This window comes from Carcharhinus amblyrhynchos, chromosome 33 (assembly GCF_965287045.1).
Source record: "Carcharhinus amblyrhynchos chromosome 33, sCarAmb.v2.hapA, whole genome shotgun sequence".
In the NCBI taxonomy this organism is placed as follows: Eukaryota; Metazoa; Chordata; class Chondrichthyes; order Carcharhiniformes; family Carcharhinidae; genus Carcharhinus; species Carcharhinus amblyrhynchos.
Genome location: NC_137356.1, coordinates 2,687,611 through 2,712,776, shown reverse-complemented (window position 1 = coordinate 2,712,776; position 25,166 = coordinate 2,687,611). Strand labels below are relative to the sequence as shown.

At 47.7% G+C, this 25,166-nt stretch overlaps 1 protein-coding gene across 1 annotated transcript in view; it reads right to left on the bottom strand.

The window, feature by feature from the left end:
* The window catches only part of LOC145361137 (mitochondrial adenyl nucleotide antiporter SLC25A24-like), a 31,260-nt gene extending 14,418 nt beyond the window's left edge, over window positions 1-16,842 (bottom strand). Inside the window, exons 1-4 of the mRNA XM_080216765.1 lie at window positions 16,293-16,842; window positions 3,783-3,909; window positions 2,559-2,646; window positions 2,063-2,174 (exon numbers count right to left, since the gene is read on the bottom strand). Coding sequence (XP_080072891.1) covers window positions 2,063-2,174; window positions 2,559-2,646; window positions 3,783-3,909; window positions 16,293-16,490 — 525 coding nt within the window. The 5' untranslated portion in view covers window positions 16,491-16,842. The remainder of the gene's footprint in view (window positions 1-2,062; window positions 2,175-2,558; window positions 2,647-3,782; window positions 3,910-16,292) is intronic.
* Window positions 16,843-25,166: the final 8,324 nt, after the last annotated feature.

Here is a 25,166-nt window from a genome sequence, read left to right as displayed (position 1 = left end):
TTTGAAATCTGGAACTCCTTCCCCCAGCACTGGGCTCAGACAGAAGTGTCCAAACTGAAATGGACGGATGTTTGTTTGGTAACGAAAACCGTGCAAGACAGGGAGAGGAAATGAAATACAAACCATCGTCTCATTGAATGGCAGACTGGACTCGAGCTGAGTGACCTCTTCCTGTCCCTGTAATAGTCTCCATTACATGTGAGCTTCATGATTGAATGTAAGCAGCTCATCAGAGACAGACATGGCCTGGCTTGTCACCTTTCAGTGGAGGGATCATTGCGGATTGACCAGGACTGGGAATCTCAGCCAATCTTCTGAACAAAGGAGGATTTGAACTGTACGTGTGGCTGTGCTGAAATGCTCCTTCCACAAGGGAATCATCATACAGTGCAGAAGGAGGCCATTCAGCTCATCAAGCCCGACAACAATCCCAGTCAGGCTGTATCCCCTGTATGCAATATCCCTACATATTTACCCTTGTTAATCCCTCTGACAGTAAAGGGCAATTTTGCACAGGCAGTCAACCTAACCCACACATCTTTGGACTGTGGGAGGAGACTGGAGGAAACCCACGTGGACATGGGGAGAACATGTGAACTCTGCACAGACAGTGACCCGAGGCCAGAATTGAACCCAGGTCCCTGACGTGAGGCAGCAGTGCTAACCACTGTGCAGCCCATGAGAACATGTGTGATTACTGAACAAAGACCAGAGACCACCTTGTTTACCTTTCACCATCCTGGTTGTCATGTTAATATCCACAACAGACCCTGACATGAAGTGAGGGAAATCAGAAGCCATGGAGGGCTTTGGGAACCAGGGGCTTGTTCCTCCCCAACATGCCATACTCACCACACACCATGTCCTTGTTATTCATATACTGGCTTGCAAAATACAGATTTCTGAAGGAAAGTTGAATATATTAATACTAACAGTCTCCTTGGATCCCAGGGGAATCTATTTTGTTCATTCGGCGCAGAATTTATCCCCATTCGATAGCAGCATCAAGCCCCATGGTTCCACTGAGGCAACATTCAGAGGCAGTCTTTAGACCTGTCTGTCCCCATACACTAGCACAGTGCCAGCACCCCATCCAGAACCATTGAAGTGAAGGCTCTCTCAGTATGAAAACCTGGGTCAAGATGCTGATTTCTAATCATCTGCTTCCCTACCCCCACCCTTTATGTCCTCACACCAATCAAAACACAGGATGGACCGTGCTGAGACATCCCCCACAAGACAACCTCTGTGATTAGCCCATAAAATGTTTGCTTGTTTGGCCAGATACAGTAAGCAGCCTCTCCCTGCCCTGCTCCAGCCCCTGTCTCCTGAGGATGGGGAAGGCTATGAACAGGCAGCGTAGAGCCAGTGCTCTCCTGCCTGACAGCAGCACTCACTCTTTCTAATCTCACTGATTGATCCATTGAACCAAGAGAAACTCCCCCTTCTGAATGGTCCGAATGTCAGAGTCGCTCTGACCCTGGCACCGGGAGAGCCAGAAGCTGGTGGTGGTGGATCGGGAATATTCAAAGACACGGGCCGGGATTTTACCAACACATCTGCCCTGATTCTGGGGGCGAGGTTTGGAGGATGGCATTCTCTGTTGGCCCCGGAGGGATCGTATGAAATGGATGAATGTGCCGGTAAATTTCTGCCATGGATTGGAAATCCAGCCCTCTCTGTACCCCGCTCGAGCCTCCTCTTGTTTCCTCATCCAAACCCACTATTCCCTATCCCCCCTGTGCTTGTCCCGATTCCCCTGAAACCTTTCCAAAATTTTCACCTCAGACACTCCCCATTTGAGCGAATTCCACATTCTCGCCAGAAGAAATTTCTTCTCATTTCCCTGTTGGATTTCTTGGCAAATGTAGATGGCCTTGTCTGCTCTTCCCCACAAGAGGAAACTCTAGAATTATAAACAAAACTCTCTGAGGTCACCCCTCAGCTGCCTTTTCCCTGAGAGAAAAGTAATCCAGCCTGTCATTCCTTTCCTGATTGGTAAACCCACAGTGGACTGGATGTGCCTGGTTTGTGTGACTGTCAGTACTGCAGATGCACTCACTGTTGAATGTTTCCAGTGTTCAACAATCTCCTCCATGTTGGTTAATGGATTAAAGATGAAGTGGTCTCGAAATTCATTCCAGTCCACCGTGATTGTGCCGTCTGTATCCATGCTAGTGAGGACAGAAGAGAATTGATGTGAATCCCAGTGTCACACTGTGTCCGCATGGTTCTCCTTATCACCCAATCACAACAACTACCACCACCACCGCTGCCGCCGCCCCCCCCTCCTCCCCCACTCCTCCTCCTGCTCCCAGGCTGCCTGCGACCCCTGCAGCGTCAGATGCTGCTGCACACTGCGGGTGATAGGCAGCCATCTGCTCCCCATCCCCACTCCTGGAACACCCCAGGCTGAGAGGGAGAAGGACAACTGAGGGAGTGCTGCACTGCCAGTGATCAGTACTGAGGGAGTGCTGCTTTGTCAGGGGTCAGTATTGAGGGAGCAACAGCATGGTGGGTAGTGAGGAATCTGCTTTCACACGCACATGGTGTCTCACCTCAGCAAGATCCTCTCTGCTTGTTGCAGTGTGACAGTGATCCCGAGGCTGGACAGCGTGTTCTGAATTTCACAGGCGTCAATCTGACCTGATCCAAAACAAAGAGACAACAGTCGAGAGACTGGAATTAGGCCAAACAATGTCAGGTATAGGGATTATCCTGTCGTTGACTCTGCTCTGTCTTCCTGAACTTCTCAAATCGCGTGCCCATCTTCAATATACATTGTGTTTGAAGGTAGGAAGGTGAGAGGCTGGAACAGATATCCCCCATCTTAGCATCGCCATTAGACCAGATCAGAAGTTTTACCTGAATTTTAAGTCTCTTTAAAGAACCGAACATTCTTTGTCGGATGAAGCACTGACCTATCTGGCCTTAGGCTCTGCTCTTTAATCTGGAAGCGGTGACTGTTCTTTTATCTCTGAGGCCCATTCTGACCTAATAATGCTTGGAATTAAAATTCTCATCATTCACCAGCCTGAATCCCACTTCCCTTCATTACTGAGGCCAAGCAGGGTGTACCATCAACAAGATGCACTGCAGCAACTCGCCTGGACTCCTTCGACAGCACCTTCCAAACCCACGCCCTCTGTTAGGACAGGAGCGGTGAATCCCACCATTCCAGTCACCATCCTGATTTGGCTCTTCCTCCCTGGGTCACTGGGAATCTGTGTGTGACAGCACTGTGGCCCTGCTGATAACACACAGACTGCAGCAGCCAGAGGAAAGCCCACAGCACCTCCAGGGAAGAGGCAGCATGTGCTGTCACTGAGCAGTGACCTGACAAGTTTTCCAACTAAAGTTTGAAGTTTATTTATTAGTGTCACAAATAGGCTTACATTAACACTGGAATGAAGTTACTGTGACATACTCTGGTGCCTGTTCGGGTACACTGAGGGAGAATTTAGCACGGCCAATGCACCCCGACCAGCACGTCTTTCAGACTGTGGGAGGAAACTGGAGTACCCGGAGGAAACCCACGCAGACATGGGGAGAATGCGCAGAGTCTGCGCAGACAATGAACCGAGCCGGGAATCAAACTTGGGTCCCTGGAGCTGTGAGGCAGCAGTGCTAACCACTGTGCTGCCCAAGGGTTTGTGTAAAAGCAGCTTCAGTAACTATTTCCAAAGTGGAATTGGATAAATAGCTGAAAAGGGAACAGTTGCAGGGGGAAGAATTGGGATGAAACAAACAGCTCTCGAGGAAGCAGTTAAGGTTGTAAATACCATCATTGTTCTGATCAAGTCTCTTAAACATCAGCTTGAGTTTTTTCTCATGTTGCCGCAGATACTCAATGAACTCCTCCAGGTCCAATTGTCCATCGTGGTTGGTATCCCCAGCTTGCAGGATTTCCTGGAATATTCAGGGAGAGAAGGGAAGGTAATGAGGATGGTGTACTATTCTGATCACAGAGAGAGGCCCCAGCAGTGACGGGAAACCTCAGCTAGTGAGGGGGCCGTGTGACTGGCCCTCCTTTACCTCAGGGGGCCACAAAGTTGAAATCGGACTTAAAAGCAAAATACAGCGGATGCCGGAGTCTGAAACAAACAGAAAATGCTGGAAAATCTCAGCAGGTCTGACAGCATCTGCAGAGAGAGAATAGAGCCAACATGTCGAGCCTGGATGACCCTTCGTCAGAGTTCTTTGAAGAAGGATCATCCAGACTCAACACATTGGCTCTATTCCCTCTCCGCAGTGCTGTCAGACCTGCTGAGATTTTCCAGCATTTTCTATTTAAATCAGGCTTGTTCACTCACTGTGACCCCATGAATAAATACATCTGATACACGCCAAATATTTCATAACCAGCGATAGAAAATGCCAAATCATGTATATCTCCACAAAACTGTCATCAGTTTCAAATGGTAAAAACTAAAGGAGTTTGATTGGAGGCAGAGGGAGCGCACAGCTCTCACAGTCAGTGTTGTGAGCAGTCAGCTCGAGCCTCACTTGCCCTTGCCTCACTTGTGTATCACTTCAGTCATACTGGCAGGAAAAAAGCGACATGATGGAAAGCAGCAGAATGTGGCAACTCTGCACAAGGGCAGCAGTCAACAAAGTGTCTCATGGGCCGCACTCAGAACCAAGACGGGCCACGTGTGGCTCCTGGGCTGCAGCTTGCTCATCAGTGGCTCAGAGTGTTCAGCATCGAGTGAGTTAGTTTGAGGTGGAGTTTGTCTGAGAATGTGGATGTGGCAGTCAGACACTGACCCGGTGCTGTGGTCAGGGTAACTCACTGACCCGGTGCTGTGGTCAGGGTAACTCACTGATCCGGTGCTGTGGTCAGGGTAACTCACTGACCCGGTGCTGTGGTCAGGGTAACTCACTGACCCGGTGCTGTGGTCAGGGTAACTCACTGACCCGGTGCTGTGGTCAGGGTAACTCACTGACCCGGTGCTGTGGTCAGGGTAACTCACTGATCCGGTGCTGTGGTCAGGGTAACTCACTGATCCGGTGCTGTGGTCAGGGTAACTCACTGACCCGGTGCTGTGGTCAGGGTAACTCACTGACCCGGTGCTGTGGTCAGGATAACTCACTGATCCGTTGCTGTGGTCAGGGTCACTCACTGACCCGGTGCTGTGGTCAGGGTAACTCACTGATCCGGTGCTGTGGTCAGGGTAACTCACTGACCCGGTGCTGTAGTCAGGGTAACTCACTGACCCGGTGCTGTGGTCAGGGTAACTCACTGACCGTATTTATGGGTAACATAAAGGCCTGTAGATTTCCTGTGTCATTGCACTGGGCTTTCAAACAAAGTTATGATGTATTATTGGTGCGATGGTGCTGGGTTTAACTAGTGTCCTTTCAGAACAATGCTAAAATTACCCTTCACTGAACTGCTCTAATTATAACCAGAAACCTGTTGGAGACGAATTCATGTTGTTGTGTTTCTCTGACTGATCCCTGCAGCGAATCTGCTCCAAAGTAAAACAGAAATAAATCTCATTTCTCTCTCTTGGACATATGTGTTGACAGCTGATACAGCTTTTTTGGTATTTTACCCAAAGTCTGAATGTTGCCCTGTGATTCTTCACAGACTGAATGTTCTCTCTGGCAGGCTCGGCCTCTTGTTCAGTTCCCAGAGAAGCCAAGACATTCACACCAAGGGCTGCCATTCCATCAATTCCTACCCCTTTACCCCGGAGATTTCCTCTCATTAATTGGAACTGCTCTCATTCTGCTTTTCCCACAGCTTTGTCCAGTGTCACACTCCCTGTGTGACAGCAATCTGTTGTGTGTTCTCTGAGGCTCTGCTCATCCAGAGTGCAGCCTGTACAACAGCAAAAACACTGAGCACAAAGTAGGAGACTAGCCGTCCCGACTGTGCCTTCTGTATTCGTTCTGACCATTGCTGCTTTTCCCCTTTGCACTGTGGCCTCTCTGCTTTTGCCTCCCGTCGCTATTCTAACCAATCTTGATCTCGATTCTGTTCAGCCTCTCCTGGAAGCTCCCCATTGTCTGGGCCACTACTGGCAGGAGGTCTCTCCCTTCCATTTATCCATCTGCTTCTCTCATTGTTTCCAATATCCTTCGATCAGCTTCACTCTCTCCCGATAGCCAGGCCGTGTGTGCATGTCTTTCTGCAGCCTCTTTACTCCCCTTGCTGAGATACGTTGTCAGTAGATTTCTCAGTTTGTCCTGTATGTTATAAAAGGTTCCATTTCTGACTCTGGGCCATGAATCTGTCTTTGAAGATCAGAAATCCACATTTGCTACTTCCATTTCAGACTTCCAACATTTAATTGAACTTCAGACAGAAATAGTTGCTGCTCTTCAGAGAAAGTCTGACTGAAAGATGTGCAGGTTCGGGGGTTGGCCATGCTAAATTTCCCCCTTAGTGTCCCAAGACGTGTAGGAAAATGGGGACGAGAAAAATACCAGCCATTATTGAATGGTGGAGCAGATTTGATGGGCCGAGTGGCCTAATTCTGCTCCAGTATGTTATGGTCTTACAGGGAGATTGGCCATGCTAAATTTCCTCCTTAGTGTCCTAAGATGTGTAGCTGATGGGGATTCGTGGGTAAATGCATGGGGTTACGGGGATAGGGAGCAGTATGGGCCTGGTTAAGATGTCAGAGAGCTGGTGTGGACTCGATGGGCTCAATGACCTCCTGCATTGTAGGAATTCTGTGATGCTATGAATAATTGCTGGAACAACAAGCAAATTATGAAAATTAGATTCTTGTTCCTGGAGCTCATTTCCCAAACAGACACTGCCATCATTGTAGAAGCCACCTGAGGGAGCCCCTGTCTTATTTATAATGATGTGGAGATGCCAGCATTGGACTGGGGTAAACACAGTAAAAGTCTCACAACACTAGGTTAAAGTCCAATAGGTGTATTTAGTAGCAAACACCACGAGCTTTCAGGGCACATGCTGCTCCTTTGTCAGGTGAGTAGGGAGTTCTGATCATAATGGACAGTGTGTTCTGCCTTCATAAGGACATCAGCCTGTTTGATCCTCATTTCATAGTTGACACAGTAAGACTTCTTACTGGTTGACGTTATTCTGGGGATAACTTGCCTTGGGTCAGGAACGAAGGAGAGGAAATTCCCACTCTGCTCTTTAGGCTTGGAGTTACATATGCCACCCCCTCCTCACTCCTTATTCCCCTTCTCCCTCACCCCTTACTGTCTGCACACTATCCTCCCCAGCTCACCCCCACTACCCAACAGATCCAAATCCAACAGGTTTATTTGGAATCACGAGCTTTTGGACTGTCGCTCCTTCATCAGCTACTCACCTGAGGAAGGAGCAGCACTCCAAAAGCTCGTGATTCCAAATAAGCCTGTTGGATTTGAACCCGGTATTGTGAGACTTCTTACTGTGCCCACCCCAGTCCAACACCGGCATCTCAGCACGATGGCTATCATAGTTGACGGGAGAAGCCTCCTTTCTGACAATGGGATTGGTTTACCCCAGTATTCAGGCGTGCTTGCTGAGCTATGGAGACTGGCAGTGAAATGAAAGTCAAAGGGAGAGGGACGGAGTATGAGCAGGACAGAGAGAAACCAGCCCCAGTGCCCCACCCCCAGGTGATGGTCTCGAGCCCCCATAGCTCATTGCCAATGAAAGAGTCTCAGCATCAGCCCCCAGCAAGGCCCTGGAGCAGCGTCACTGCACTGCAGGATTGTGATGCCTCCCATTGCTGATCTCCCAGTGTTAGCCTGAGTTCAGGTGGATCCTTGAGGTAGGATCTTGTACCCCATTTACTCCAACTCCAAGGCATCCCGAGCCCTGTGGCATTTTATTTTCCCTGCAATGATGTGGGGGTGGACAGGAATGGTAACCAGTGGGAGATAGTCTGTGGGAACTCCCCGCCTACACACAGTCTCTGCACCTGCTATAATGCAGGGGGCTTCTAACTGAATCCAGTGATTGATCAGAGCACCCAACAGCGGGAGGAATGTTACAGTCATTTCCATTGTCCTACTGCAGGACAGCCTGAGATTGGAGGGGAGAGTCGGGTACGAGGAGGAGGGCAGAACGTGAGGAGAGGGTGGGGAGAAGGTCGGAGATAGCAGGAGGTGAGAGAGGAAGTAAGGTGTGAGGAGGGCGGAGCATTGGGGAGGGTGGAGAGGTTGAAGGAGAGGGAGAATGTTGGAAATCGGCGGAGAGGAGGGAATGTGAGGAAGTGGAAAGGGGAAGAGTGACCTGGGAGAGGGGGCAGTGTGAGGAGATTACGGGAAAGATTGGGGGGGGCGCAGTGGGGGTGAGCAGGGGAAGATTGCATGGGGAGAATAAGGGGTGGGGAGAAAGGAAATAAGGAGTAAGGAGGGGGTGGCATATGTAATTCCAGGCCTAAAGAGCAGAGTGGGAATTTCCTTTGCTCCTGACCCAGGGCAAGTGGCCCCCGAACAGAGAATTCACACACTTCTTGTGGGATCTTGCCGTGCGCAAAACAATTTCTGCATTGCAGCCAATCACTGCAGTCCAAGCTAAGTTGGATGGGAGCTGTTTGTCAAGAGAGTTTCTCTCCGGTAACCGGGTGCCTGTTGGCACACACTCACTGCTGTTCCCTGATGGACCACAGTTATACCGTTTGCCTGTCTGATGGGACAGACCCTCGCCTGTCACATCCCCTGACATTTAAAGATATCAACAAGCATTCAGGGCAGGCTGCATACATTGTTAGCATTCAGTCAGTGAGTGGTCAGAGCTAAAATAAAAGTGGCTGTAAAGTGATTCCCTTCCTCACTGCTGTTGCTTTGCCAATCTCTCTAATTACTGGATCAACTTGGATCACCAACATCAGCTTCTTTCAGACATTTACTGCCCTCTCGCTCTGGCAGCTCAGCACATTGCCTCCCATCCAGGATCACTCTGAGTGTAAACAGATTGTTTGCTGCTTTATTCTCAGCAGCAAGCCTCACAACTCTGAGACTGACCGTTCTCCAGAGGATAATAACACAGACCGAGAGTGCAATACAGAGGGAGTGCCGCACTGTCAGAGGGTCAGTACTGAGGGAGTGCCGCATCGTCAGAGGGTCAGTGCTGAGGGAGCGCCGCACTGTCAGAGAGTCAGTACTGAGGGAGTGCCGCACCATCAGAGGGTCAGTGCTGAGGGAGTGCCACACTGTCAGAGGGTCAGTACTGAGGGAGTGCCGCATCGTCAGAGGGTCAGTGCTGAGGGAGTGCCGCACTGTCAGAGGGTCAGTGCTGAGGGAGTGCCGCATCGTCAGAGGGTCAGTGCTGAGGGAGTGCCGCACTGTCAGAGGGTCAGTGCTGAGGGAGCGCTGCATCGTCAGAGGGTCAGTACTGAGGGAGTGCCGCATCGTCAGAGGGTCAGTGCTGAGGGAGTGCCGCACTGTCAGAGGGTCAGTACTGAGGGAGTGCCGCACCGTCAGAGGGTCAGTGCTGAGGGAGTGCCACACTGTCAGAGAGTCAGTACTGAGGGAGTGCCGCACTGTCAGAGGGTCAGTACTGAGCAAGTGCCACACTGTCACCCAAGGCTCAGTGCTGAGGGAGTGCTGCACAGTCAAAGGGTCAAAGTACTGACTCCCTCAGTACTGACCCTCTGACAGTGCGGCGCTCCCTCATCACTGATCCTCTGACAGTGCGGCACTCCCTCAGCACTGACCCTCTGACAGTGCGGCACTCCCTCAGCACTGATCCTCTGACAGTGCGGCACTCCCTCAGCACTGACCCTCTGACAGTGCGGCACTCCCTCGTCACTGATCCTCTGACAGTGCGGCACTCCCTCAGCACTGACCCTCTGACAGTGCGGCACTCCCTCATCACTGATCCTGTGACAGTGCGGCACTCCCTCAGCACTGACCGTCTGACAGTGCGGCACTCCCTCAGCACTGACCCTCTGATAGTGTGGCATTCCCTCAGCACTGACCCTCTGACAGTGCGGCACTCCCTCAGCACTGACCCTCTGACAGTGCGGCACTCTCTCAGCACTGACCCTCTGACAGTGCGGCACTCCCTCAGCACTGACCCTCTGACAGTGTGGCATTCCCTCAGCACTGACCCTCTGATAGTGCAGCACTCCCTCAGCACTGACCCTCTGACAGTGTGGCACTCCCTCAGCACTGACCCTCTGACAGTGCGGCACTCCCTCAGCACTGACCCTCTGACAGTGTGGCACTCCCTCAGTGCTGATCCTCTGACAGTGTGGCACTCCCTCAGTGCTGATCCTCTGACAGTGCGGCACTCCCTCAGCACTGACCCTCTGACAGTGTGGCACTCCCTCAGTGCTGATCCTCTGACAGTGTGGCACTCCCTCATCACTGATCCTCTGACAGTGCGGCACTCCCTCAGCACTGACCCTCTGACAGTGCGGCCCTCCCTCAGCACTGACCCTCTGACAGTGCAGCACTCCCTCAGCACTGACCCTCCGACAATGCGGCACTCCCTCAGTACTGACCCTCTGACAGTGCGGCACTCCCTCATCACTGATCCTCTGACAGTGCGGCACTCCCTCAGCACTGACCCTCTGACAGTGCGGCACTCCCTCAGCACTGACCCTCTGACAGTGTGGCATTCCCTCAGCACTGACCCTCTGACAGTGCAGCACTCCCTCAGTACTGACCCTCTGACAGTATGGCACTCCCTCAGTGCTGACCCTTTGACAGTGCAGCTTTCTCTACCACACTGCGAGTGTTGGCTGCAACTTGTGGTCACATCTTTTTGGTGGGACTTGAACTCACAGCCTTGTGACTGGAAGATGAAAGAGAGTACAATGAGTGTGCTTCGTGACTGCTGTTTACCCCAGCAGTTGCAATCTCAACTCCAGATCTCCATCTCACTGGTGGCTGCTGTGCTGCTGCTGAGTTGAGAATGGGATCTGCATCTCTCTCACATCAGACAAGCCACACTGATACCCAACGCTTATACTCACCCTTCCCCTTAATCCCACAGAGTCACTTTGAAACGTGTGGCTGGACTTGGACAGGTGACTGAGTGGACAGTTCCTAACATTCACTGTCCAACATCCCCCCACTCGCCGCGGTGGATTCACTGGGGAAATAGGCCATGAGGGCCTAGTATCGAGGGCAAAGTTAACACCTTGAGCCAGGCTAGAAAGCTCCTCCTTTCTGTTTGACACATGTCAGTGTGACAGGGTGTGAGCACAGAGATGTGACAATTCTCCCCACAGCCTCCATCAAAACCACTCATTCACTCAGTGGCAGTTACTATAGAATCCCTACAGTGCAGAAGATGGCCATTTGGCCCATCAAGTCAGCACCGACCACAATCCCACCCAGGCCCTATTCCTGTAACCCCACACTTTTACTCTGCTAATCCCCCTGACACTAAGGGACAATCCATCTAACCCGCACATCTTTCAGACTGAGGAAGGAAACCGGAGCACCCAGAGGAAGCCCATGCAGACACAGGGAGAATGCATAAACTCTGCACAGACAGTGACCTGGGTCACTGGAGCTGTGAGGCAGCAGTATTAGCCACTATGCCGCCCTTTCTGCTCTGCGAGAGTGAGTTTCACCCATTTAACTGTGTATTTGGAAATTAACCATTGAATTGTGCTTTTACGCTTCGACAAATATCATTTGCTGTTAATGCTGCTCCCAGCTCTTAAGGGCAGGGAGTTCAATTCAGAGTCAGCCAGGTTAATACCCACAGTAAGGACCTCAGCAAAATACTATCCTCAAAGGGATTACTTCACTGTCTTGTCTGTCTTGTTTTCCTGTTGGCAGGTCAGATCTGAGAGAGTTGAGAGGTCAGTAATACAGCACAGGTATGATATACACTCCCCTCTGCAGCATCCAGACTGTGTCCAGAGCTCAGTGTGAGCAGAGCTGAGGCTTCGACAACAGGATCTGGCACCAATACAGTATCTTTAACACGGCCAAATATCACAAGGTGCATCACACGGTTAGTCTGACATCAAGACAAATGAGCAAATACAGTGACCAAAATCTGGGTCAAAGGGGAGGTTTGAAATGAGGACACAGAAGGGGAGAGGGTAGGGGGGAGGAGGAAGTTCCTGAGCACAGGGACCAGGCAGCTGAAGACACAGCTTCCAATAACAGAGCGACAGACGTCAGGGGATGTGCAGGAGGCAAGAATTGCAGAGATGGGCTGGAGAAGGGAGGATGAGATCATTAAATTGAGGCAAAACTATCAGAGAAGTATTCACTTTAGAGAACACACAGTGAGGGTGAACTGGAGTTAGTGTTGGTGTCCTCTTTTCAAGGAAGCGATGAAGATGATTGAGGGTAGGGCAGTGGATGTTGTCTATGTGGACTTCAATAGGCCTTTGACTAGGTCCCTCATGGCAGACAGGTGCAGAAGGTGAAATCGCATGTGATCAGATTGCATGGCAAGGTGGATACAGAACTGGCTCAGTCTTAGAAGCCATGATGTGGATATGCCGGCGTTGGACTGGGGTAAACACAGTAAAAGGTCTGACAACACCAGGTTTAAGTCCAACCGATTTATTTGATAGTAAACTCACTAGCTTTCGGGTTCGTCCCTTCATCAGGTGAATGGAGAGTTCTGGCCTCAGACAGAGCATATAAAGCACAGACAGTTTACAGATGACTGATTAGAATGCGAATCCTTACACCTTCACATTGTCGGCCACTTTAAGACTTGAACAGCAGGTTAGGTGTAAGGATTTGCATTCTAATCAGTCATCTGTAAACTGTCTGTGCTTTATATGCTCTGTCTGAGGCCAGAACTCTCCATTCACCTGACGAAGGGACTAACCCGAAAGCTAGTGAGTTTACTATCAAATAAATCAGTTGGACTTAAACCTGGTGTTGTCAGACTTTTTACTCAGTCTTAGAAGACAGAGGGTAGCAGTGGAAGGGTGTGTTTCTGAATGGAGGGCTGTGACAACTGGTGTTCCTCGGGGATCAGTGCTGGGACCTTTGCTCTTTGTAATATATATAAATTATTTGGAGGAAAATTTAACTGGTTTGATCAGTAAGTTTGTGGGTGACACAAAGGTTGGTGAATTTGTGGATAGCGATGAGGACCATCAGAGGATACAACAGGATATATATCGGTTGGAGACTTGGGCAGAGAGACGGCAGATGGAGTTTAATCCGGACAAATGTGAGGTAATGCATTTTGGAAGGTTTAATACAGATAGGAAATATACAGTAAATGGCAGAATCCTTAAGAGTATTGATGGGCGAAGGGATCTGGGTGTACAGGTACACAGGTCACTGAAAGTGGCAATACAGGTGGAGAAGGCGTACGGCATGCTTGCCTTCATCAGCTGGGGTATTGAGTTTAAAAATTGGCAAGTCATGTTGCAGCTTTAGAGAATCTTAGTTCGGCCTCATTTGGAATATAGTGTTCAATTCTGGTCGCCACACTACGAGAAGGATGTGGAGGCTTTGGAGAGGGTACAGAAAAGATTTACTAGGATGTTGACTGATGTACAGAGGACATTAGCTATGAGGAGAGGTTGGAGAAACTTCATTTGTTCTCTTTAGAATGACAGAGGTTGAGGGGAGACCAGATAGAAATCTACAAGATTATGAGGGGCATGGACAGAGTGGATAATCAGAAACTTCTTCGCAAGGTAGAAGAGTCAATTACCAGGGAGCACAGATTTAAGGGGCCAGTGGGGGTGGGGGGGTTGGGGGGGGCGAGGTTTAAAGGAGATGTACGAGGCAGCTTTTTACAGAGTGGTGGGTGCCTGGAACATGCTGCCGGGTGAGGTAGTGGAAGCAGATATGACGGTGACTTTTAAGGGGCATCTTGACAAATACATGAATCGGATGGGAATAGAGGGATATAGTCCCTGGAAGGGTAGAGGGTTTTAGTTCAGTCGCGCAGCATGATCGTTGCGGGCTTGGAGGCCAAAGGGCCTGTTCCTGTGCTGTAATTTTCTTTGTTCTTTGAGACGATGATGGTGAACAGGAGTTAGCGTCAGTGAGACAGGGTGATGGTGAACGCGAGTTAGTGTCAGTGAGACAGGGTGATGGTGAACAGGAGTTAGTGTCAGTGAGACAGGGTGATGGTGAACAGGAGTTAGTGTCAGTGAGACAGGGTGATGGTGAACAGAAGTTAGTGTCAGTGAGACAGGGTGATGGTGAATGGGAGTTAGTGTCAGTGAGACAGGGTGATGGTGAACAGGAGTTAGTGTCAGTGAGACAGGGTGAGGGTGAATGGGAGTTAGTGTCAGTGAGACAGGGTGATGGTGAACAGGAGTTAGTGTCAGTGAGACAGGGTGATGGTGAACGGGAGTTAGTGTCAGTGAGACAGGGTGAGGGTGAATGGGAGTTAGTGTCAGTGAGACAGGGTGATGGTGAACAGGAGTTAGTGTCAGTGAGACAGGGTGATGGTGAACAGGAGTTAGTGTCAGTGAGACAGGGTGATGGTGAATGGGAGTTAGCGTCAGTGAGACAGGGTGATGGTGAACAGGAGTTAGTGTCAGTGAGACAGGGTGATGGTGAACAGGAGTTAGTGTCAGTGAGACAGGGTGAGGGTGAATGGGAGTTAGTGTCAGTGAGACAGGGTGATGGTGAACGGGAGTTAGTGTCAGTGAGACAGGGTGATGGTGAATGGGAGTTAGTGTCAGTGAGACAGGGTGATGGTGAACGGGAGTTAGTGTCAGTGAGACAGGGTGATGGTGAACGGGAGTTAGTGTCAGTGAGACAGGGTGATGGTGAACGGGAGTTAGTGTCAGTGAGACAGGGTGATGGTGAACGGGAGTTAGTGTCAGTGAGACAGGGTGATGGTGAACAGCGCCAGGGTCCTGGATTCGATTCCCGGCTCCGTCCACTGTCTGTGTGGAGTTTGCACATTCTCCCCGTGTCTGCATGGGTTTCCTCCGGGTGCTCCGGTTTCCTCCCACACTCCATACAGGATAACACAGGATGGAGTGTATTATCCAGCCTGCGTTATCCTGTATGTAACACAGTTAGTGTCAGTGAGACAGGGTGATGGTGAACAGGAGTTAGTGTCAGTGAGACAGGGTGAGGGTGAATGGGAGTTAGTGTCAGTGAGACAGGGTGATGGTGAACGGGAGTTAGTGTCAGTGAGACAGGGTGATGGTGAACGGGAGTTAGTGTCAGTGAGACAGGGTGATGGTGAACGGGAGTTAGTGTCAGTGAGACAGGGTGATGGTGAACGGGAGTTAGTGTCAGTGAGACAGGGTGATGGTGAACAGCGCCAGGGTCCTGGATTCGATTCCCGGCTCCGTTCACTGTCTGTGTGGAGTTTGCACATTCTCCCCGTGTCTGCATGGGTTTCCTCCGGGTGCTCCGGTTTCCTCCCACACTCCATACAGGATAACACAGGATGGAATGTGTTATCCAGCCTGCGTTATCCTGTATGTAACACAGTTAGTGTCAGTGAGACAGGGTGATGGTGAACAGGAGTTAGTGTCAGTGAGACAGGGTGATGGTGAACAGGAGTTAGTGTCAGTGAGACAGGGTGATGGTGAACGCAAGTTAGTGTCAGTGAGACAGGGTGATGGTGAACGGGAGTTAGTGTCAGTGAGACAGGGTGATGGTGAACGGGAGTTAGTGTCAGTGAGACAGGGTGATGGTGAACAGGAGTTAGTGTCAGTGAGACAGGGTGATGGTGAACAGGAGTTAGTGTCAGTGAGACAGGGTGAGGGTGAACGCGAGTTAGTGTCAGTGAGACAGGGTGATGGTGAATGCGAGTTAGTGTCAGTGAGACAGGGTGATGGTGAACAGGAGTTAGTGTCAGTAAGACAGGGTGATGGTGAACGCGAGTTAGTGTCAGTGAGACAGGGTGATGGTGAACAGGAGTTAGCGTCAGTAAGACAGGGTGATGGTGAACAGGAGTTAGTGTCAGTGAGACAGGGTGATGGTGAACAGGAGTTAGTGTCAGTGAGACAGGGTGATGGTGAACAGGAGTTAGTGTCAGTGAGACAGGGTGAGGGTGAACAGGAGTTAGTGTCAGTGAGACAGGGTGATGGTGAACAGGAGTTAGTGTCAGTGAGACAGGGTGATGGTGAACGGGAGTTAGTGTCAGTTTAGTTCCGGGATTCGGGTGAACCCTGTTTTGTGAAAGTTGGAAGATGAGGTATTAATAGCAGGAGATGTGTTTTGCACATGAACTGTTACCTCTAATCCTCTCTGCTGGATTTACCTGTTGTGTGAAGGTCTTTACTTTCCCCTGCTGACTATCAAATTCTGTTCACTGACAGCTTCAGTAACTGAGTCTGTCAGTGAACAGGATTCTAACTGTGTTCCCAGACAGAGGGGTGAAAAATGGGATATATTATGTGTTTACATGCCACGAGGAAGAATAGAACATGAAATGAAATATACTGTGCCTTCTCAGTGTCAGCTCTTATTAAGAGGCCCATCGATCTTAGCCCTTCTCCCAGCTCTGTCACATCCACATGCCCATCCTTATTAGTATCGAATTGCTGAAATAGCTCAGCCCATTTCTTCTCCCGCTCAACGTCTCGTTCCTCCTCTCCAACACCTTGTGCAGATGTTACACTCCATCTCCAGAAACGTTTCCACATTTCCACAGGCTGCCGCTGGCTACACTCTTGCTGGTGAAGCAGGGGGCATCATCCCTCTGAGGAAGGAAGCGTTGAGGTTTCGCACAAACTGTAGATCAGCAGTTGAGAGGAGCCACGGTGTTCACAGCTCTCCCTGAGCTGGGACATACATCATCGGAGGCTGTCGTTCCCATTTTCCGTGCCAAATAAACTCAACTGACAACCAGCTCCCCCCACGCCCCTGTCCTGCTCCTGCACCCACAGAACAATTATCAGCTGCAGCAGTTACTCGTGAGGTCCGGAGGAGGAAGCTGCTCCAGTGCTGTTAAAACACCAAGAGAGAATGTTGAAAGCTGAATCTGCTGTTTCATGTCACCTCCTACCTCGTTTCTTAGACATGACAGAATCGCCTCGCAATCCCTCGGCTTAAGGAATTTTATGAATTGCTGCAGGCCTTATCCTTCAGGGAGCAGTATTTCTTTGCAAACAGCTGCCTTCTCTTATTGACAATTTAATCAGAATAATGAAAGGCTGTGGTCGTGAGAGGCAACAGGGATGAAAGGGGTGGATGGGATAGGAGGAGGGTGTGAGTGCGTGGGAAGATTGGAGATGGGAGAGAGGGGGGAACGAGGGTTGGAGATGGGAGGGCGGGGGACAGTACAGTAAGGGAAGTAATGTATGAGATAATACTGAACGGGACAATACAGAACAGGACCATACTGCATGACTAGTACAGTACGAGACAAAGCTGTACAGGATGATTTTCTATGGGAAACACTACATAGGACAATATTGTAAGGGACAATACTGTACAGGACAATACGATACAGGGTAATACTGTAAGGGAAATATTGTACAGGACAAGACCGTATGGGACAATACTACAGAGGACAATACTGTACGGGATAATCCTGTACAGGAAAATACTATATGGGACGATACTGTACAACAGTACTGTACAGGACAATACTACAGGACAGTAATTATCGAATGATACTGATTGGGACAATACAGTAAAGACAATACAGGACAGTTTTGTAAGGCCCATGTAAACCAGGCACAGATAATTGAGGGCAGGGTAGTTGAGAAATATTGGAAGATGTTCAGGGAGATATTGAATACTTCTCAATTTAAGTATATTCCTGAGAGGAAGAAGATTTGTAAAAGGAGGTGAAACGTTCCATGGCGAGACAATGAAGTCAAAGAGAACATAAAGGCAAAAACTAGGGTGCACCAAACTGCAAAAGCTGGTGGCAAGCTGAGTTCAGCAAAAGGCTACGAGAAGTAAAATCAAAAGAGCTAAGATGAACTACGAAAAGAAATGAGCAGAAAACATAAACACAGCGACCAAAAGCTTCTACAAGTATATAAAGAGGCAGAGAATAGCTAAACTAAATGTTGGTCGTTTCGAGGATAATACTGGTGGGGTATTAATGGGGAACACAGAGATGGCAGAGGCATTAAACCAATATTTTCCCTTTGGCTTCATGGCAGGGAATAATGAAGATTTTCTAAAAACTGTGGATAATGCAGAGCAACTTGGTGCAATAACCATCATTAGAGAGAAGCTGTTGAATAAAGTGATGGCATTAAAGGCAGATAAATACCCGGGATCTGATGATCTGCACTCTAAGATGCGGCAGCGTTGATTGTGATGTTTCAAAATTCCTGGGATTCTGGAAACATGTTAATGTGATGCCTTTATTCAAAAAAGGGAGAGAGGCAAAATGTAGGAAATTATAGCTCGATCTCTGTGATGGGGAAGTTGCTGGAATCAATCATTAAGGAGGAGATGAATGAGCATTTGGAAAGACAAAGCTCCATCCACCATTGTCATGGCTTTATGAAGAGCAAGTCATGCTTGACAAACTCGCTTGAATTCTTTGAGGACATAACCAGCAAGGTGGATGGTGGGGAACCTGTGGACGTGGTGTATCTCGACTTCATTCGATAAGGTGCTGCTTAAAAGACTGATCCAGAAGGTGAGATCGCAGGGGACGGGGGGATATAGGAAAATAGGAACTAGGAGTGAGAGTGGGTAATTCAGCTCTTTGAGCCCGCTATTCTATATGATCATGGCTGAGTTCCATCACATCCTAACTCCATTGCTCTGCCTTTTCCCCTTGGCCTTCATTCCGCTTTTGATCAAATATTTATCTATGTATTTCTTGAATCCATTGATTGATTTTGCATCCACTGCACTCTATGGCAGTGAGTTCCATAGATTCCCAACCCTCTGTGAGAAATAGCTTCTCCTTGTCTTTCCCTTCTTACTCTTCAACTATGTCCTCTTGTCTGAGACTGTTTTAGAAGGGGAATATTTGGTTAACATTTACTTGAACAGGAGTTAGTGTCAGTGAGAAAGGGTGAATATTTTTCAATCCGTTGAGTATTTCTATACCTCAATCAAATCATTCAAAGCATTCCTTAATTCTTCTGTACTCCAGCGAATACAAGCACGAGCTACTCAATCACTCCTCGTACAACAGTCCCTTCAAACCTGGAATCAACCTAGTGAACCTTTTCTAAACCACCTCCAATGCCACCACATCCTTCCTGACCAAAACTGAACATAATACTCTTAAGTACGGTCTCCCCAATGCCTTATACAATTGTAACAACACTTTCGCTACTTTTACAGTCCAGACCCTTTACAATAAATGCTAAGATTCTAAAATATTCTGCAGCTGCATACCCGTTTTCTGAGACTCATTCATGAGGATGCCCAGATCCCTCTGCACAGATGCTTTTTGAATCTGTTTCCCATTTAAACAGTAATTTGCTCTTTTATTTTTCTACTCAAAATGGATAACCTCGATTTTATCCCCATTAAACTCCATCTGCCAGAATCTGGCCCGTTTCCCTAGCCTGTAATATCCATTTGTAAATGTTTTATCTTCTCATCACAACCTGCTTTCCCAGCTACTTTCATGTCATCAGCAAATTTTGTTATGTTGCACTCTGTCCCTGCTTGTAGATCATTGATATAGATTGGAAATAGCTGTGATCCGAGAACTGAACCCTGCGGGACTCCAGATCGCCAACTGGAGAAGGACCCATTCATCCCAACACTCTGCTTTCTATCAGTCAGTCAATCCTCAATCCAAACCACTCCTCTACCCCAAACCCCTTGGCATCTAACCTTCTGGATCAGTCTTTTGTGTGGTACCTTAGCAAATGCCTTCTGGAAGTCCAGATAGATCACATTCACAGGATCCCCGTTATCTACCCTGCTGGTTCCATCTTCAAAGCACTCTAGCAGGTTTGTCAAACAAGACTTGTCCTTCACAAAACCGTGTTGGCACTGGTGGATTGAGCTTTGCTTTTCCAGATGTTCAGTCACTTCCTGATTGATTGAGTCCAGCAACTTTCCACCACAGAGGACATATTCCAGTCCACAAGTGCCTTTTCAGAATGCAGAGAATTTCAGAATATCATAACAAATGCATCTACTATCTCTGCAGTGACCTCCTTTAACACCCCAGGGTGTAGGCCATCAGGTCCTGGGGACTTATCTACTTTAAAACCCTTCAGTTTGCTGAGTACTTTTGCCCTGGTTGTAGTAATTTCACCAAGTTCCACTGTATTAATTGCAGTTTTTGGGACAGAATTATTATCTCCTACTGTGAGGACAGAGACAGTATTGGTTTAGTGCCTCTGCCTTCTCCGAGTTTCCCATTATTACCCCACCATTTCCATTCTCTGAAGGGCCAATATCTACTTTCACTATTCTCTTCCTCTTTATTTACTTGTAGAATCTTTTGGTGTCGGCGTTTCTGTTTTCAGCTAGCTTCCTTTCATCGTCCATTTTAGCATTTTTGATATTGGATTTAATGATGTTTTGTCGATGTTTGAAGTCTCCCAATCCTCCACACTGCCACTAACTTTTGCAATATCATATGTCCTCGTTTTTGCCCTTATATTATCCTTGATTTCCTTATTAAGCCATGGGTGATTTTTCACCCTTTTTCAATTCCTCTTCCTCTAAAGAACGGACCTTAGTTGAGATGTCGAGAGTAAAATAAAAGTTTATTTATTAGTCACAAGTAAGGCTTACATTAACATTAAGTAGTAGATTAGATTGAGGATTGGCTGACTGACATGGGATAAATGGGTCCTTCTCTGGCTGGCGAAATATAACTGGTGGGGTACCGCAGGGGTCAGTCCTCGGACTTCAACTGTTTACAATCTATATAAGTGATTTGCAAACAGAGACAGAATGTAACATGGCAAAATTTATGGATGATACTAAAATAGGTGGGAAAGCTGGCAGTGAGGAGGATATAAACATCCTACAGACGGATATAGGCAGGCTAGGAGGACGGACCAAAATTTGGCAGATGGAGTTTTATGTGGAAAAATGTGAGGTTGTCCATTTTGGTAGAAGAAATAGAAAGGCAAATTATTACCTAAATGGAAAGCAGATTCAAAATACGTCTGGGCAGAGGGATCTGGCTGTCTATGTTCATGAATCGCAGGTATGCAGGTGCAGCATGGAATAAAAAAGGCAAATGGGATGGTGGCGTTAATTACAAAGGGATTGGAGTACGAAGTAGAGAAGTGTTGTTACAATTGTATAGGGTGTTGGTGAGACCACAGCTGGAGTATTGTGTCCAGTTTTGGTCTCCTTATTTGGGGAAGGATGTGGTGGCATTGGTGGCAGTTCAGAGGAGGCTCCCCAGATTGTTATTCCATGGATGAAGGGGTTGATGTACGAGGAGAGATTAAACAGTTTGGGGCTTGTACTCGCTGTAACTTAGAAAATGAGAGAGGACCTGATCGAAGGATATAAAATTTCAAAAGGAATTAATAAAGTAAATGTAGACCAAATATTTCCTCTTATGGAGCGACCTAGAACGAGAGGTCACAGGTATAGGTTGAGAGACGGTAGGTTTAAAGCTGAGATGAGGAGGAGCTACTTCTCACAGAGGGTGGTGAATTTGTGGAACTCGCTGTCCCGTTGCGCAGTGGAGTCTGAATCATTGAATGGGTTCAAGAGGGAGATCAAGATATTTTGAATTTAAAAAAGGGAAAGAGGGATATGGGGAACAGGTGGGGAGGTGGATTTGAGACCACGGAGAGATCAGCCATGATCTGCTTGAATGGCAGAGCAGGCTCAAAGGGCTGAATTTACCAAGTTCTGTTCCTAATTCCTATGACAAGACAATATTGTACAGGACAATATTGTAAATATGATATTCTAGGGGACAATACAATGTGGGCAAGAGTGTACAGCACAAAACTGTACAAGACAATGCTGTACAAGACAATATTAAAGTACAATACTATGAGGACAGTACTGTACTGGACGGTATTTTACAAGACTATACAGAGTTTCTATAAGGACAATACTGTTAGGAATGTTCAAACAAATGGAAGCCTTTCATGACCTAGAAATGTCTCAAAGTATCTTGCAGCCAGTGAAGTATATTTGGAATGTAGTCACTGTTGCAATGTAGGAAGCCTGACTATCAGTTTCCCAACAGGAAGCTCCCAGTGTGATAATCCTTGTGCTGTTGTTTGATGAATATTGACCAGCACGTAGGGATAATACCCCTGTTCTTCAAATTGCCTAATGGAAACTTTCATTTCACCTGCGAGAGCGGGTGGGACCTCAATTTGTGTTTTAACTGAAAGATGGCACCTCCAACACTGCGGCACTCCTTCAGTAAACAAGTCAGTCCAGATTACATCCTCTCATCCCTAGGCTGGGAGCTGAAGCCACAGCTTTCTGACTGTGAGGGCAAGTGCTCCCCATGGCTGAGCCCTGACCGACAGATTGTGAATTGTAGATGATGGTGTTCCCAAAACCTTACCCCTCTTGTCCTGGCCACCTCGAGGGGTAATGGACAAGCTGGAGTCTCTGAATCAATCTTCATAATCCAATAAAAGTCCAGCTGGAATTGGTCCATTATGGAGTCATAGCAACAATGTTTCTGGTCTAGTAATCCCGAGGCCCAGGAAGTTTAAAAAAGGAGGTGGACAAAAGGCAGATAACTGTAGGCCAATTAGCTTAACTTCTTTAGTGGGGAAAATGTTTGAATCTATCATCAAGGAAGAGATAGCTAGATAGCTGGATAGAAATTGTCCCATTGAGAAGACACAGTATGGGTTCATAAAAGACAGGTCATGTTTAATAATTTACTGGAATTCTCCGAGGACAATACAAGCATGGTGGACAACAGGGAACCTTCCAGAAGGCATTTGACAAGGTGCTGCACAAAAGGCTGCTGCATAAGATAAAGGTGTACAGTGTTATAGGTAATGTATTAGCATGGATGGAGGATTGGTTAACTATCAGAAAGCAAAGAGTGGGGATAAATGGGTGTTTTTCTGGTTGGCGATCAGAGACTATGGCTTGCCTCAAGGATCAGCTTTGGGACCGCAATTGTTTACGTTTTACATCGATGATTTGGAGTTGGGGACCGAGTATAGTGTGCCAAAATTCGCAGATGACAATAAGATGAGTAGTAGAGTGAAATGTGCAGAGGATGCTGAATGTCTGCAAAGAGATATGGATAGTCTAAGTGAGTGGGCAAGGGTCTGGCTGATGGAGTACAATGTTGGTAAATGTGAGGTCATCCATTTTGGTAGGAATAACAGCAAAATGGACTATTATTTAAATGGTAAAAAATTTGCAGCATGCTGCTGTGCAGAGGTACCTGGGTGTCCATGTTCAGGAATCACAAGGAGTTGGTTTGTAGGTGCAGCAGGTAATTAAGAAAGCAAATGGAATTTTGTCCTTCATCGCTAGAGGGATGGAATTTAAAAACAGTGAGGTTATATTGCAGCTGTATAAGGTGCTGGTGAGGCCAGACCTGGAGTACTGTGTACAGTTTTGGTCTCCTTACTTGAGAAAGGATATACTGGCACTGGAGGGGGTGCAGAGGAGATTCACTAGGTTGATTCCGAGTTGAGAGGGTTGGCTTATGAGGAGAGACTGAGTAAACTGGGGCTATACTCATTGGAATTCAGAAGAATGAGAGTAGATCTTATGGAAACCAATAAGATTATGAAGGGAATAGATAAGATAGAAGCAGGGAGGTTGTTTCCACTGGTGGGTGAAACTAGAACCAGGGGCATAACCTCAAAATAAGGGGAAGCAGATTTAGGACTGAATTGAGAAGGAACTTCTTTACAGAAAGGATTGTGAATCTATGGAATTCCCTGCCCAGTGAAGCAGTTGAGGCTATGTCATAGAGTCATAGAAGTTTAAAACATGGAAACAGGCCCTTCGGCCTAACGTGTCCATGCCACCCTTTTATTTTTAAAACTCCTAAACTAATCCCAATTGCATTTGGCCCATATCTTTCTATACTCATGGTACCCATGTAACCATGTAAATGCTTTTTAAAAGGTAAAATTCTACCCGCCTCTACTGCTACCTCTGGCAGCTCGTTCCAGACACTCACCACTCTCTGTGTGAAAAAATTGCCCCTCTGGACACTTTTGTATCTCTCCCCTCTCACCTTAAACCTATGCCCTCTAGTTTTAGACTCCCCTACCTTTGGGAAAAGATATTGACTATCTCGCTTGTCTATACCCCTCATTACTTTATAGATTTCTATAAGATCACCCCTCAGCCTCCTACGCTCCAGAGAAAAATGTCCCAGTCTATTCAGCCTCTCCTCATAACTCAATCCATCAAGTCCCGGTGGCATCCTAGTCAATCTTCTCTACACTCTTTCTAGTTTAATAATATCTTTCTATAATAGGGTGACCAGAATTGCACACAGTATTCCAAGTGTGGCCTTACCAATGTCTTGTACAACTTCAACAAGATGTCCCAACTCCTGTATTCATTGTTCTGACTGACGCCAAATGCCTTCTTCAGCACTCTGTCTACCTGTGACTCTACTTTCAATAAGCTATGAGCGTGTACCCCTAGATCTCTTTGTTCTGTAACTCCCTCCAACACCCTACCATTAACTGAGTAAGTCCTGCCCTGGTTCAGTCTACCAAAATGCATTACCTTGCATTTGTCTAAATTAAACTCCATCTGCCATTTATCAGCCCACTGGCCCAATTGATCAAGATCCCACTGCAATTGGAGATAACTTTCTTCACTGTCTACAATGCCACCAATTTTGGTGTCATCTGCAAACTTACTAACCATGTTCCCTATATTCTCATCCCAATCATTAACATAAATGAGAAATAACAGTGGGCCCAGCACTGATCCCTGAGGCACACCGCTGGTCACAGGCCTCCAGTTTGAAAAACAACTCTCTACAACCATCCTCTGGCTTCTGTCAAGAAGCCAATTTTGTATCCATTTAAATACCTCACCTTGGATCCTGTGAGATTTAACCTTATGCAACAACCTGCCATGTGGTGCCTTGTCAAAGGCCTTGCTAAAGTCCATGTAGACAACAATGATTGCACTGCCCTCATCTACCTTCTTGGGTACCCCTTCAAAAAAACTCAATTAAATTTGTGAGACATGATTTTCCACTCACAAAACCATGCTGACTGTCCCTAATCAGTTCTTGCATCTCTAAATGCCTGTAGATCCTGTCTCTCAAAATACCTTCCAACAATTTACCCACCACAGATGTGAGGCTCACTGGCCTGTAGTTCCCAGGCTTTTCCCTGCAGCCCTTTTTAAACAAAGGCACAACATTTACTACCCTCCAATCTTTAGGCATCTCACCCTTGACTATCGATGATTCAAATATCTCAGCTAGGGGACCCGCA